We start from the raw sequence: 14,348 nt of genomic DNA, 5'->3' as shown, positions 1-14,348 counted from the left end.
TGAGGTGATTAGGGTGGTAATGATAGAAGATGATGGTGATGATGATGGTCGTGATGATGATGATAGTGGTGGTGATGGTGACAATGATGATGATGACGATGATGGTGGTGGTGGTAATGATGGTGAGGTGATGAGGGTGATGATGATAGTCATGATGATAATGATGATGATGATGATGGTGATGGTGATGATGATGATGATGGTGGTGGTGGTGGTGATGCTGGTTGTGATGGTGAGGTGATGAGGGTGAGGGTGAGGGTGAGGATGATGAGGATGATGGTGATGATGGTGATGGTGGTGGTGATGATGATGATGGTGGTGGTGATGGTGATGATGATGATGGTGGTGGTGATGGTGATACTGGTTGTAAGGTGAGGTGATGAGGGTGATGTGATGGTGCTTATGTTGCTGCACATCATTGTGATGATGAGAGAGCAGTAATGGTGATAATGATGGTGATTTTGGTGATGGTGAAGGTTTAATGATGATGGTGGAGGTGGCTGACATGTAGAAGTCATCAAGGGCTCATAAGGACACAGGCCTGCAGAGATACAGGCCTCTGGTCACTGGCCTGTCTGCAGCACAGTGTTACATCTCTTTGTGACTGCTCCTAGTTTTGTGCCATCTTCATTGATGCTGGGTAGCAGGGTGACTACCCAGGGGTTGGGGCTGGAGAGGGTCTACAGGTAGGATGTGCATCCCCTGGGGATTCCCTGACATCTCTAGACAGCACCTTGACGGTGTCAGTTTCTTTAGGGTACCACATCCACGGACCACTGATGGTAGCCTGAAACAACGAGGATGTCTTCTCCCCAGAACTGGGGGTCAGTCTTGTCAATTTCTCTAAGGCCTTGAGGAGCTGCATCTGACTGCCCCTTAGTCTGAGGCTGAGATCAGGTGTTCCTCTGATCCTTATAGACACAGATGCCTCCACTGTCATGGAACCTCTGTCTGTTGCCTGTTTCTCTTCTTTCTTAGGACACCATTCATACGGAATTGGGGCTGGGACTCACCCACTCCCATATGACCTCATTTGACCCCTCCATAACAAAACCAGCCAGTTTTGTTGTCAATCTTGACTCAAGGCAACCCCACAGTGTCACCATGAAACTGAGCTCAAGGTTGTGGGCTTTCACAAACAGGTCACCAAGTATTTCCTCAGCGGCACCTCCAGGTGGACTCAACCCACCAACCTCTCAGCTGAGCTCTGAACTGTTAGCTCTACCTGGGGGTTGCAGATAACAGAAGAAAACCCTCTTTCCAAGCAGGTCACTCTCACAGGCTGCACCTCTGGGGACACGTTGCTAGTGTTCTTTAGTGACACACTTCAACCCTAAGAGGAGAGCTCAGGGTGATGAGGGCTAGGACAGCTCACCTCAGCGTCCACTCCCACCCCACAGGAAGGCAAGACCAGCCCACCGTCCATCCTGAGAAGCAGCAGGTCCCACAGCTGCAACCGTGAGACGGAGCCACAGAAGAGTAGGAGACGAGTGCGCTTCCAGGGGCCCCTGGAGGCCACCATCCACTGTGAGGGCAAGGGAGGTGCGGGGGGGGGGGCGTCAGGGGCATGGAGGGTGGCTTGGTGAGAGGCGAGGAGGTGAGGAGGTTGAGTTCCTGCTCTTCCCTCTGAGGCCCCCACCCTCAGTGAAAAGCATCTGGGTCATACTGAGTCCTGCTTGGCAGACCACTCCGTGTCCCCAGACCCAAGATGACCCCGGGTGGGCGTAATGAGGCTTGAGTGCGACCCCTGCCTCCAAACTGGAGGCATCTCAGTACATACTCCTGGGACAGATTCCGAGGGACAGTGAAGGGAAGGGACACAGTGTGACCAGGCAGGGGCATGGGTCGTGAGGCCTGAGAACCCTCTCCCTCTCCTCTTCAGACATTGCCTGCAGGGACAGCCCTACAGCCCAAAGGGGTAAGTTCTGAGCCCCTGCCCCCCTCCCTCTCCCACACGCCCAGGACCCGGCCAAGCAGCCATCGATCGTGGCCGGCACAGCCGCTCTGCATGATGGTCCAGTACCTATTTCCCCTCCAGCCTTGGCAAACGGGAAGGGTGGACAGGGGTCCCACAGGAGGGAGACAGACCTGTCACTCAGCCCTGACCCTGTCCTCCCGCCCAGCTCCTGTCCAGCCCACATCTCGGGGCAGCGGCTATCTGCTCCTGCGGCTCTCCGTGTGTGTCCTGCTTCTGGTGGTCTTAGGTCTGTGCTTCAGCCACACCAAGCCTGTCTCTCTGGCCCTGGAGGACTTCAGGGCCCAAGTCCTGGTCCTTGTCCTGCATCTGCGGCACCTGGTTCTCACTTGCTGGCACAGCCTCCTGCAGCTCTGATGGGCGGAGTGGGGCACAGTAGCAGGGACTGGGGCTCCATGCTGGATATCAGGGGCCTCTCCAGGAGGAGACAGCCTAGGGGTCCAATGAAGCCCCAGACCCAGGGTCAGCAGAGTTGATGGGGAAAGGCTGCCCTGGCCTTGAGGGGAGGGCTCCAGGGGCAAGGGGCCGACTCATCCTCCTGCCTTCCCTGCTGGGGTCAGTGGTACAGCCCCTGCTGCTAAAGATGCCTCCCACTACCAAACACAGCTCGCAGCCGTTACAGCGGACAGACACCTCCCAGGACCACGGGCCAGTGGGCATGTCGGGGCTGCTGGCCTTTCCCGCAGCAGGGTGAGGGTTCCTGGAGGGCAGATGACTCCCCTCTCCAGCAGAGACAAATTCCCTCCCTCACCCCAACTGGACTTCTAGGGAAAGGGGGGCCTGGCCACCACCCTAGAGGGATCCCTGCTGTGCCTGTGATGGTTCAGGAGAAGAGACCTCAGGGTTGTGGTCTTCAAAGAGTGGAGAGGACAGAAGCTCACCAAGGGACAGAGGACACCTGCCATGAACACTAAACTGCAGACAGGAACCTGAGGGGGTGCAGCACACCCCATGTCCATGCAGCCATCCAGGCCCCTCCCAACATCACATTCAAGGGGTCCTGGACCCCCACTGTGAGAGGTGTGAGGTTAGGGCAGTATCTCTGACTCCTGGTCAGACCCCTCACTTGACCCCTAGACCCTGTGGTGACCCTGCTTGATGGGGAGGTAACCTAGACCACAAGAGTGTGAGATGTGGGAGCCAGGGACCCCCACCACCTTCAGAATACCTGACGGGGCCACTGTCCTCGGGCAGCCCCCCACGCAGCTCTGCAGCAGGGCCGGAGGTCTCTGTCCTCAGTCACGTCCACACACAGGCCGAGGAGTCACATGAGACCTGGTCCAGGCCACGTGCAGAGCTGGTCAAAGAGTCCATGCACCACAAGGGGGTGGCTGGGGCGGGGTGGGGGAGCACAGACCCTGGACCCCCAGCAGAGGCTGCCCCTTCCCCATATGTTCCCAGCCTCTCCAGGGAGAACTAACTTCCTATTAAACTCATTGTCTCTGTCAGTCTCTGATTTCTTCAGGGGAACAGGCACAGAGGGCAGTGAGGGTTCTCCCAGGGGCTGTTGTCTCAGGCACCCCTCACCACCACCACAGGTCCCTTTTTGGGAGTTCCTCCAAATCTTCGGGAGTGGACGCTTCACAGTGTTACCTGGAACCAGCTGAGCCCCTACCGGGTCGGGGCATCCCCCTCCACCTGGCCTTGGGCAAGGTCTCTTCTAGTTTTAAAATTCAGGGGTCCTTAGAGTAGGGGAGCGTGGGAAGCCATGTCCAGGACCACTGTCCCTGGGGTCACTCCAGTGGGGACTGGGCCTCAAGATGTCTGTCCTTGGTCACTAGGACATGGGCTTCTCACAACTGCACCCCATCTCCCCCAGCCCCCCAGGGCTTACACACATCCCAGAGCAGAGAGGTTCTGATCATCATGGCCCCCCTACTCATGGCTCACAGAGCACCCCTGGTTCCACCCCCGTGGGCTGTGAGCAGGTCGAGGGGCGCCCCTCCTCCCATCCAACCCCTCAGAGGGGGTTTAGACACGTGCACACGGTGGCCTGACAACCTAACAACCTAACAATGAAGATCACCCGTCTGTTTCTACCACAGTGACCCCAGGCCCCTCCCCAACCTGACCGTACAGTCTCTGCTGGGCTCGACCACTGCGTCCATCCTTCTGGCCCTCTTCCTCTTTCCCGCTGACTCTCTGCCTTGCCAGGCATGACGGGCAGGCTTCTCACAGCCATGGGAGGTGGGACTCCAGTCCACATTTTGGAAACAACACGTCATACATGCAGCGGTGCAGCCCTGGAACCCGCTGGAGCTCAGCCAGCCCTGAGCACACACTGGGGAGGGGGCACCGAAGGCTGCTGGGTGACCCCACCCAGACATGCACACAGAGCGTGCCCACGGAGGCCGAGGCCAAGGTGAGGGCTGTAGGTGAGACCTAGGACCCACGTGCTTCCCTCAGGGGCGAACCAAAGACAAGCCACAGCCTCCTCAGAGAAGCCTGTTTATTTCCTTGACGGTGGCACAGCTAAGCTCAGAGACACCGGCACTCAGCTCAGCCGGAGGAAGGACAAGGTCTGTTACCACAGCCATGGCACGGGAACACAGGTGAGGGCTGCATGGATTGGCCCAGGAACCCCTGCTGGCATCTGCACCCCTCCCCGTGCCAGCTGTCCCCTTCCTGGAAGACCCAGGAGCAGGTGAGGTGACAGCACAGACAGGCTGTGTATCAGCAACACCCTCACTCTGCAAGGCACATGCACAGCAACGGACACCGGTGCCTGCTGACCACTGGACTGTGGATGCCCAGACCAGATCTCCAGACCCAGGGTGCACCCAGTGCCAGCCTTCCTGGCCTGCCTGACCCTCCTAAGGGTCTCAATGAGCACTAGTCAGATAAGCAAGGTGGCCTGTTTCTGGCAGGAGCCACTCTGCCTCCTGAGGTGACCAAGAGCTCTTGGGCTAGAGAGGGGCCAGTGTCAAGAGGTTAGGGGGGACAGGACACGACAGGGCCAAGAAGGAGCCCAGGACCCCATCAGCCTTGGGGTCCCCAGGACCCAGCCCATCAGACATGCCTCAGGTTCTGGAGTCTGACAGCTGTGTCATCAGGCTTACAGCCCTGGACATCCACCCTGACCCTGCACTGGACACCCATCCAACCCGATGTCCAGACCAGGTCTGGGCTGTGGGCACTTCTGGGAATCCCAGTCTGCCCTTGGACACAGAAGAGGCCATGGGTGAGGGACAGGGGGCACCAAAGATGGGGAGCTAGAGGAGCAAGCTTTGAAGCCCAGAGAAAAGGGGGTGTAAATCCCACCATGGGATGCATTCTGACCCTACTGCTTCCAGGGCCCTCTCGGGAGGGGATGCAAGCTCTGGGGTGCATGGTTGGGCGGGATGGCTGGCACCTGGATCTGGTGTGGCAGCAGCCCTGTGGCCCCTCAGGGAGGGCACCTGCTCTGGGGTCCCAGCCAGCCCCTCCTGTCCCAGGAACCTCTGTGCAGCAGACACTACAAAGTGGGGTTACGATGCCCTCCTCTCAGGCAGCAAGGCACTCAACAGGCACCCCAAGGAGAGAGGGGCACAGAACATGCACACACACGGACACACGTGCACACTTACATACAGAACACACAAAAGTGCACACACATGAGCAATGCATGCAAACACACTCACAAATGCAGACGAGGATATTAAAGCAGAGACCATGAAGATGCTGCTGGGCAGGGCAAGGGGTCAAACTGTTGTTCACAGGGTCGCTGTGGGTCACAGCCAACTCGAAGGCGCCTAACAACACACTCATGCACATTGGCACGTGGGCTCACACACTCACAACCACGTGGACTTCCACATGCACTCAGATGCACATGGGCACACATGTGCTCATGCACACACATGCCCTCACACACCACGTATTGGCACACATGTGCTCACACACCACGTACTGACACACACATACTCACACAGACGCCTCACACACCATGTACTGACACACACGTGCCCACATACCACGTACTGACACACATGTGCTCGTGCACACATGCCCCCACACACCATGTACTGACACACACGTGCTCACACACATGCCCTCACACACCATGTACTGACACACACGTGCTTGTGAGTACAGGCATGCATTCACATGCCACATACTGACACACACGTGATCACACACACGCATGCCCACACACCACATACTGACACACACATGCACTCATGTATACACTCACACTCATGCATTCACAAACGCACATGTCCATTTCTGCACTCTTGCACACACATGCTCATGGACACACATGTATGTCTGTGCACACACAGAAGTTCCTTTGTATACATTAATGTGAGTGCATACACTGAGGTACACATGTGTGTACATGCATGCACACGTGAATGCCCAAGCACAGGTGTACACATACACACATGCACACCTTCCCACATGTATGCTTATGCACCAATGAAGGCTCAGGCAGGAGCTCACATGTGTACACGCTTGAGCACACTCACTACAGTCACATGCATGCACATGCTCATGCGTACCCACTTACTCATGCATGAGTGTACACATATACACAAGTGCACACACTTGCACACATGCACCCACTATCACACACATGCACACACTCACGTGTACACAGTCACACACATGCACCCACGATTGTGCACAGACCTGAGCCTGCAATGGGTACGTGGCCCTCACACTCCACATGTGTGGTCCCTCCTCTCCAGGATGAGAGGCCTGTCTCCTCTCCACACATCACACCAAATGCAACAGAGCACACGCACCCAGAGCATCTCGCTGGGGCCCTGGCGCCTCTCCCAGCCAGGCCCCTGGCAGAGAACGGGGGGCAGCTGCACGGCCAGTCCTCCAGTCGTGCATGCAGCCACCCCCTGTGCCAGGTGACACCACTGCTTCTGCACCTGGGGAGTGGTCCTAGTACAGGAGCTGAGGGGCTTGGCCCGAGGCTGAAGGGACTCAACCCCAGCAGGGAGGAAGGATCAGAGGTGGGGACACCAAGCAGCTTCTCCTACTTGAAGTGTTGCCTCCAGATGCAGAAGCAAGTGGCACCAGAGCTCTGGACATGAAAGGTGAAGAATCACTGTGGGGATACAAGTGTTGTCCCCAGGATCACGCATGTAATCCACCTGGCACAAAGCCACCTCACACCTGAGCAGGGGCAGAAGGTGCATGAGCACAGGGTCCAGCACTGGACTCCAGAGAACCACAGTCCAACCCAGTGCTACAGACTGGTGTGTCTGAACCTGCAAGACAGGGGTGTGTCCTGTGGGACGGCTGGGGCTGCATGTGCACAATGCATCATCTCGGGCCCCTGACAGATGGTCTCGTGGAGCCAGGCTTCGCCAACACCGTCCCAGTGCCCATCTCAGTCACGGCTGCATTTCCACGTGAAGGTCGGGCTCTTGAAGGAATGAGTCACCTGCAGCCCACACGGGGCCGGGAGGGGGGCATGCAAAGCTCAGTGTCTAGGGAGTCGGGTCCCTGCTCCCAGGAGGGCAGGGGCATGGGCAGGACACTAGATGACGGCGCTCTTGTCTTCCTGGCAGGTGCGGGACCCAGGCCGGCCCAGTAGCAGCTCCTTCTCGTGGACCAGGCTGTCGAGCAGATCCTCCTGACGGTAGTTGTGGTAGACTTTGAGGAAGGCCAGCACAGTGATGGCTAGCCAGGCCAGCCACGAGGCCCAGAGGCCAAACTAGAGGGCAGAGGACAGAGGTCACAATTAGCAAACAGCCCTGCTCCGTGCCCCAGTCCCCACCAGGTACTGTCCAGGCAGCTCATGGAAAGGACGGGCACACTGAGGGGGAAAGGGTGCTGGGGGAGGGCCAGGGTTGCTCTGGACCCTGCCCACCTGATTGCCTGACGTGGGGCTGAGGCTCACTGGCAGCCCTGTCCACACAGCCGTCCTTTCCCAATGACACTCCCTGGGTGGGTGTCCACTCCACCCACCTCCTCTCCAGATAATAAATAGACCCTCAACTGCTTTTCTCAGTCGGCTGAAGGAAGCTGAGTCGCCCCAGGACAAGGCCCAGCTGCTCGCTCAAATCCTACAGGGAGGACGCAAGAAATCTCTCAAAATTGGGGTGCAGTTGTCCCACAAAACTGAGGTTCATGAAGTTCAACAGAACTGAGGTGTGGGAACACTGTAAAATGTGGATATTTGGGTCTTTCGTTCACAGGGTTACTATGAGTCGTCTATGACTCAACAGCACTTTACAACAACAACGAGAGAGTTCTGTGAGCCTGGTGGATTGAAAATGATGCTATGAAGCCAAAGGTGGGGGATTTTAATCCACGGCCCTCGGGCCTGGTTTCAATTGGTTTTGGTCAAACATTCTTCTAAATGGTATGTCACTGGTCTGTCCACTTGCCGTACAGAGGTAACTCGTGGTTGCTGTGATGTTGAACACTGTGACACTGATGTGTCAAATGTGATAATGGTCACCCACGGTGCACAGTGTTTGGTGGAGCTCCCTGACTAAAACAAGCTTGTAAGCAGGAGTGGAATCCATTTCTGAAATAGCTTGCCTCCTGAAACTCTATGAACTTGGAGAAAGGGTGAAAGTTATACAAGTGTTCAGGTTTTTTATTCATAGGGTCGCTATGAGTCGTCTGTGACTCAAAGACACTTAACAACAACAACAGCCCCACAAAATTGGGGTGAATGTCCTATAAGATAGGGGTGTGGGCATCCCTCACAAAGTGGGGGCAAAGGCAGCCCCCCATCATTGGCATGAAAGCATCTTTGACTCAGGCATGGCCTGAAGCTTTGGTGTAGGGGACAACCACTGACTGACACTACCTCAAGGGGCCACTACAGCTCACTTAACACATTGCCATGGAGTTGGAACAGAAGCATAGCTAGAGGATCCTCCAGTGGGCTTTCTGAGGTGTAAACCACACAGGAGACTGTCCGTCCCTCTCCTGAGGTACAACTGATAGAGGTGAACCACCAGAGAGGAGAAGCCTTGAGCTAGGCAGTACAGCTTTCTGCAAACCGCACTACCCTACCTCCTATCACTGCACACAGTGACACAAGTGCATGTGTGCACATGTAGTGTGTGTACATATACACGTGTGCACACACAGCACTCCTGTCTGCAGCTCTCACCTGGGTGATGGTGTCCTGGTCATAACAAGTGGACATGCACACACATACACTCCTGCACACATGTTCACATGCACACACATATGCTCCTGCATATATGTTCATGTGTACACACACACATGCACACACAGTGCTCCTGTCTGCAGTTCTCACCTGGTTGATGGTGTCCTGGTCACAGCAAGCATACATGCACACACATGCACTCACACACATATGTACACACAGCGTTCCTGTCTGCAGCTTTCGCCTGGGTGATAGCTAGTAATCTGCACACACATGCACACTCATGTACACACATATACTTGTGTACACGCACAGCTGCTCCTGTCCATTGCCTTCACATGGGCAATGGAATCCTGGTCTTAGTGAGCATGCGTCACACACATACACTCACACAGTAGCATGCACAGGGCACCTGTCCACAGCACTTACCTGGGCGATGGTGTACTGGTCATAGAAGGCAGAGTTGTCCACATTCAGCTCTAAGTCGATGTCCTGAAGCTCTTCACAGCTAAAAAGGCACAACATCAGTGGTGATGACCGCCAGCACTGGAGGAGACAGCAGCCTGGCCCAGGAGCAGCCCTCAGCATCTGTGTCATTCACTAATGGGAAAGGCTGTCACCAAGCAGTGGACAGGCCCCTAAGGCCAGCATCTTGGCCATTTGGATGTCTGTGGGGATCTTGACATTCAGCACATGGTGCAATGTTGGGGACCTCTGAAAACTGATGGCCAGCCCCTCCCATACGTCCACCCCTCGGGCTCACTGCTACACTGATGGTACAGCTTCCACATCTGGAACAGGGCCAGGCCCACTGGAAAGGGGCGGGGGTGCAGGGAGGGCTGGCCAGGCTGGGGGGCGGACAGAGCCAGGGACACTGGACAGGGGCAGGGGGTGCAGGGAGGGTTAGCCAGGCTGGGGGTCAGACAGGACCAGGGACACTGGACAGGAGATACAGGAAAGGTTGGCCAGGCTGGGGGTCAGACAGGGCCAGGGACACTGGACAGGGGCAGGGGGTGCAGGGTGGGCTGGCCAGGCTGTGGGACAACACTGCAAGCCACGAGTAGGGCCAAGGGTGGTCTTCAGGCTGGGGCTGGCCCACCTGTGCGGTGTGGTGCCCTTCTCAGTGATGGCATCACACCACATGGTGAAGCCCACGCTCACGATGGTGCTGGCGATGAAAACCAAGAAGACCACGAGGGCGCTGACCAGCAGGTTCAGGAAGGCGTAGAAAAAGGAGCTGTAGGGACAGATGGGAGACACTCAGAGACGCCCAGGGCACTGACCAGCAGGTTCAGGAAGGCGTAGAAAAAGGAGCTGTAGGGACAGATGGGAGACACTCAGAGACGCCCAGGGCACTGACCAGCAGGTTCAGGAAGGTGTAGAAGAAGGAGATATAGGGACAGATAGGGGACACACAAGGCATCCCAGGATCCCCCAGGGACAGAGAGAGGACATTAAGATCTTCAGGATACTCCAGAAGAGGACACTTGTGAATGGGCCCCAAGACGCCAACCTGAGCACAGACAGACTGAGCTAAGTGAACCTGGGAGCACAAGGCTGGGGCAGGAATGAGGGGGGGCCAGTCCAGCCAGAACCCCAGAGGAGATGGTGGTGCAGAGCTGGACGGCCACGGAGGGGCCTCTGTCCACCATGAGATCGCAGAGACTGATCTGCTAGTAGCGGGTCAGTATGAACACTGGTTTTCTCTCACAGTGGGGACAGATAAACTGCCCAACAAGACCAAGGAGCCCAATGTTTAACTCGCAAGTCTCAGAGAGATCTCGATCAAGAAAACACCAAAATCACTGTCCAAGTTACCTATCAACTGAGGGAAGACAGAAGTCCTGACAGGTCCATCCACCCACCCCCCCATTCATTCATCCACTCACTCACCCACCCACCTATCCATACAACCCCCCCAACTCACCTATCCATCTCCCCATCCATCCATCCATCCATCCATCCACCTGACCACCTATCATCCATCCATCTATCTGCTCATTTACCCATCTATCCTTCCATAGACACCCCATCCACTCCTCCAGCCAGCCACCCATTCAGCTACCTATCTATCTACCTATCCATCTACCAATCCAACCACACACCCACCTACCCATTCATCTATCCATCCACCCACCCATCCATCCATACCACACCTGCCCATCCGCCCACTTCCTCGTCCACTCACTCACTCATCCACCCACACAATCGTTGACTCACTCTTTCAATTACTCACTCATCCATCCTTCAACAGCACTTTACCTTTGAGTGCCTCACTAAGGCTGAGGATGAAGGCTAAATGGCCCCACTCTGGCCCCCAGGAGGTGGCCCAAGGAGCTGTCCCAGGGTGCAGATGCTAGACAGACAGCAAGACAGAGGGCCACCTCCCAGGGCTGGAAGTGGTCACCTCATGTCCTCTCAGAGGAGGGATGAGAACACAGAGATGCACTTGAAGCTGAGTTCTGAGTAACAGCCTACAAAGGGCCAGGAATATGGGCCCACTACGTTAATGGTCTGCGTTACGCGGACGATACACCCTGCTCGCTGAAACTGAGGAGGACCTGAAGCACTTGCTGCAGAAGGTCAAGGACTGTAGTCTTCAATATGGATTGAAGCTCAACATGAAGGAAACAATGATTCTCACCACTGGGCCAATTGGCAGCATCAGTTGTGGATAGTGAAGAGATTGAGATAACAGTTTTAATTTACTTGGCTCCACAGTCAACACTCTTGGTAACAGCAGCCAGGAAATCAGGAGACAAAACTGCATTGGGAAAGTCGGCTGTGAGGGACCTCTCAAGAGTACTGAAGAGCAACGATGTCAGGCTCGAGACTAAGGTGTACCTGATCCAGGCTATAGTCTTTGCAATTACATGCTATGTATCGGAGAGTTGGACAGTGAATAGGGATGATAGAAAGAGAATTGCTGCCTTTGAGCTGTGGTGCTGGAAAAGAGTTGAATATATCATGGACTGCTAGGAGAACAAACAGGTTTGTCCTAGAGAGGGTGAAGCCAGAGTGCTCCTTGGAATCAAGGATTCTGAAGCTTCGTCTGACATACTTTGGGCATGTTGCAAGGAGGGACTGGTCCTTGGAGAGGGACATCATGTTTGTGAGAGTAGAAGGATGGCGCAGGAGAGGAAGACCTTCGACGAGATGGATCGATTCTGTGAGTGGAGTGGTGGGAATGAGTGTTTGAGATGGTGAGGTTGGGACAGGATAGACGGGTATTTAGGGCTCTTGTACATACAGTTGCTATGAGTCGCAAGCGACTCGATGGCACATAACAACAACAAGGTTAATGGTCACCCATAGTGGACAGTGTTTGGTGGATCTCCCCGATTAAAACAAGGTTGGAAGCAGGAGTGGCATCTACTTCCATAATAGCTTGCCTCTGGAAACCCTATGAACTTGGAGAAAGGATGAAAACCACACAAGCATTGAGGACTTTTGTTCACAGGGTCACTATGAATCACCTATGACAAAAACAACAACAACAACGTGTGGTGGCTACACATGATGACCCACACTGAATGGGCCTGTGCACACACGTGTGATCCAGACTGAGTGGGCCCATGAGTGTACACATTTTCACAGAGCAGACACACACGCACACCCGTGACCCACACTGAGCGGCCTCACACATACACACCTGAGCACACACACCATGCACACACGTGTGATCCGTCATCACAATCACATCATGTCACATCAGTAGCACCTGGTGCAGCGACCTCCAAGCCCACACTCTGCATCAGAACCCTGGAGTGGGACCTGCCCAGACTTGGGCGGCCGGTCTTGTCCGACCTGCTCAAGGCTCTGCTTGGACCGCAGCAGCCTCAACACCTGCCCAAATTGAAGCTTCTATGTCCAGAATCCCACTCGGCCTCCAGAAGATCCACTTCCCCATCTATACCCTGCCCTGCCCAGAGATGTCCCCACAAACCAGGCACTGGCCTCTACCTCTTAGCATCTGCCCAGGTAATGCAATGGGGGTCCTGGTGGGGCATGTGGAGGGAGAATGGAGATGAGAGGTTATCCCAGGTCCTTCCTAGGGGCTGCCTCAGGCTAGGGTGTCCCCATGCAATGGCCCCTGCTCCTCCAGCAGCCTCCCCTCTGGTCCCCATGCCCAGCCTGTATGTGTTGGCCACCTCTCTCAAATTAGCCCCTTTCCAGGGAGCCATCTGTTCCCTGCAGGACACAGTTCTGCACTCCAAAATCTCTCCAGCCCTAGGGGCCCTGAGTGAGGGGCTGGGACCTGTAGTTATAAAGGGTTCCATGAAGTCCAGTCTCAATTCCAAGGGTCTCACCAGAGATTCCCTGGTAGCCTCTGCCCCCAAGAACACAGGAGCCATTCGGTGCTCTGAGGCCCAACATTGACCACAAGCTGCCCATCCCGCCCTCCTGTCTCCTCCCCTCCCTTCCTGACCTCTTCTGTCCCCTCCACCCCTACATCCTCCTGTCTCCCCCTTCCCTCCTGATTACTCCTGTCCCCTCCCTTCCCTCCCTCCCCTTCTGACCTCTTCTGTTCCTCCACCCCTATATCCTCCTGTCTCCCCCTCCCCTCCTGATTACTCCTGTCCCCTCCCTTCCCTCCCTCACCTTCTGACCTCTCCTGTCCCTCCACCCCTGTGTCTCTCTTGCCCCTTCCTGTCTCTCCCTCCCTCCATTACTGCCCTCTTTTGCCCTCTCCTGCCTGTAGGGTAGTTCATTCAAGTCCTCCTTAACTGGACTTGGTTCCCAGCCCTGCCCTCATCATCAAGTCTCCCAGAGTCACCTGAGGGAGTGGAGCTGGAGCGGGGTTGGCACCTGAAACGTCCTCACACTGACCCATCCCCCTCCTGTGGGCCCACATGGGATGAAGCCGGTGCTGCAGACACTGGGGGGAGGGGTGTCCGGAGCATCCTCTGCTCCCCTCCCAACCCCACCGGCTGGCACTCACAGGGTTAACCTCCTGTCTGGCTGCCTCTCAGGGCTCTGCTCAGACATGCTGTTGCCATGGTGACTGACTTGAGAAGCAAGCATCAGAGAGCTGAGACTGTGTGGGTGGCAGGTGGGGGTGTTAACCTCCTGTCCCCAACCCCAGCCTCCACACCCCATCTGGAAGGAGCTGGCCTGCACTCCGCCCCACAGCAACCCTGCAGTGGGGTGCATTCCCTCACCCACTCATTCATTCATTCAGCAATTGAGAGTGGGGTACCCAGATGACACCTTGTCATAGATTGAATCCTGTCCCCCAAACCATACACATCTCCCTGGTTCTGATTCTTAGTGGATTGGCAGTTCTATAAGGCTCTGGTCTGG

General features: G+C 55.8%; 1 protein-coding gene across 1 annotated transcript in view; it reads right to left on the bottom strand.

The window, feature by feature from the left end:
* Nucleotides 1-7,451: 7,451 nt before the first annotated feature.
* TMEM179 (transmembrane protein 179) overlaps nucleotides 7,452-14,348 on the bottom strand; it is a 13,502-nt gene continuing 6,605 nt past the window's right edge. The window contains exons 2-4 of the mRNA XM_006879043.1: nucleotides 10,144-10,281; nucleotides 9,474-9,552; nucleotides 7,452-7,628 (exon numbers count right to left, since the gene is read on the bottom strand). Of these exons, the coding sequence (XP_006879105.1) occupies nucleotides 7,452-7,628; nucleotides 9,474-9,552; nucleotides 10,144-10,281 (394 nt within the window). The remainder of the gene's footprint in view (nucleotides 7,629-9,473; nucleotides 9,553-10,143; nucleotides 10,282-14,348) is intronic.

This window comes from Elephantulus edwardii, unplaced genomic scaffold, assembly GCF_000299155.1.
Source record: "Elephantulus edwardii isolate Elephantulus edwardi_28Jun2011 unplaced genomic scaffold, EleEdw1.0 scaffold00002, whole genome shotgun sequence".
NCBI classification, from domain to species: domain Eukaryota; kingdom Metazoa; phylum Chordata; class Mammalia; order Macroscelidea; family Macroscelididae; genus Elephantulus; species Elephantulus edwardii.
This window is presented reverse-complemented; position numbering and strand designations above follow the sequence as displayed.